Source organism: Penaeus monodon, chromosome 28, assembly GCF_015228065.2.
Source record: "Penaeus monodon isolate SGIC_2016 chromosome 28, NSTDA_Pmon_1, whole genome shotgun sequence".
Classification (NCBI taxonomy): Eukaryota; Metazoa; Arthropoda; class Malacostraca; order Decapoda; family Penaeidae; genus Penaeus; species Penaeus monodon.
In genome coordinates this window covers 4193369-4193802 of record NC_051413.1, presented here as the reverse complement: position 1 = coordinate 4193802, position 434 = coordinate 4193369, and the positions used below count along the sequence as shown (strand labels likewise).

The 434-nt window shown below is 46.3% G+C and overlaps 1 protein-coding gene across 1 annotated transcript in view; it reads right to left on the bottom strand.

The window, feature by feature from the left end:
* Positions 1-434, bottom strand: part of LOC119591299 (methylcrotonoyl-CoA carboxylase subunit alpha, mitochondrial-like) — a gene marked incomplete at its 3' end in the record, with an annotated part of 7810 nt that overhangs the window by 5956 nt on the left and 1420 nt on the right. Inside the window, 1 exon segment of the mRNA XM_037940027.1 lies at positions 59-276. Within this exon segment, the coding sequence (XP_037795955.1) occupies positions 59-276 (218 nt within the window).

Below are 434 nucleotides of genomic sequence, written 5' to 3'. Positions count from 1 at the left end.
CATGGATATGAGAAAAGAGGAAGAGATATACCAGTATCAAAATTCCCTAAAAACCCACCTCTTAATACCCATATCTCTGATGGCCTGAGCAGGAGGACCGACAAAAATGACCCCTTCCTTGGAACAGCGCTCGGCAAACTCCACATTCTCCGACAGGAATCCGTAGCCTGGGTGAATGGCTTGAGCCCCACTGCGCTTCACGATGTCTAGGATCTTGTCCCCTCGCAGGTATGACTCTTGTGAAGCAGCGGGACCAATATGGTAAGCCTCATCAGCCTGTTGGGGAAATGTTGGATGAAATGCATTGGTCTCTTTCTTTATGTCAATATAATTGAGTTTACTTCATGGTGCTGGAACGTTCAATTCTAAAGATGGTAAATATTTATGATACATCTGTATGTCTTCCCCTGGCTGCCTTGCCTCTGGGTGCTCTG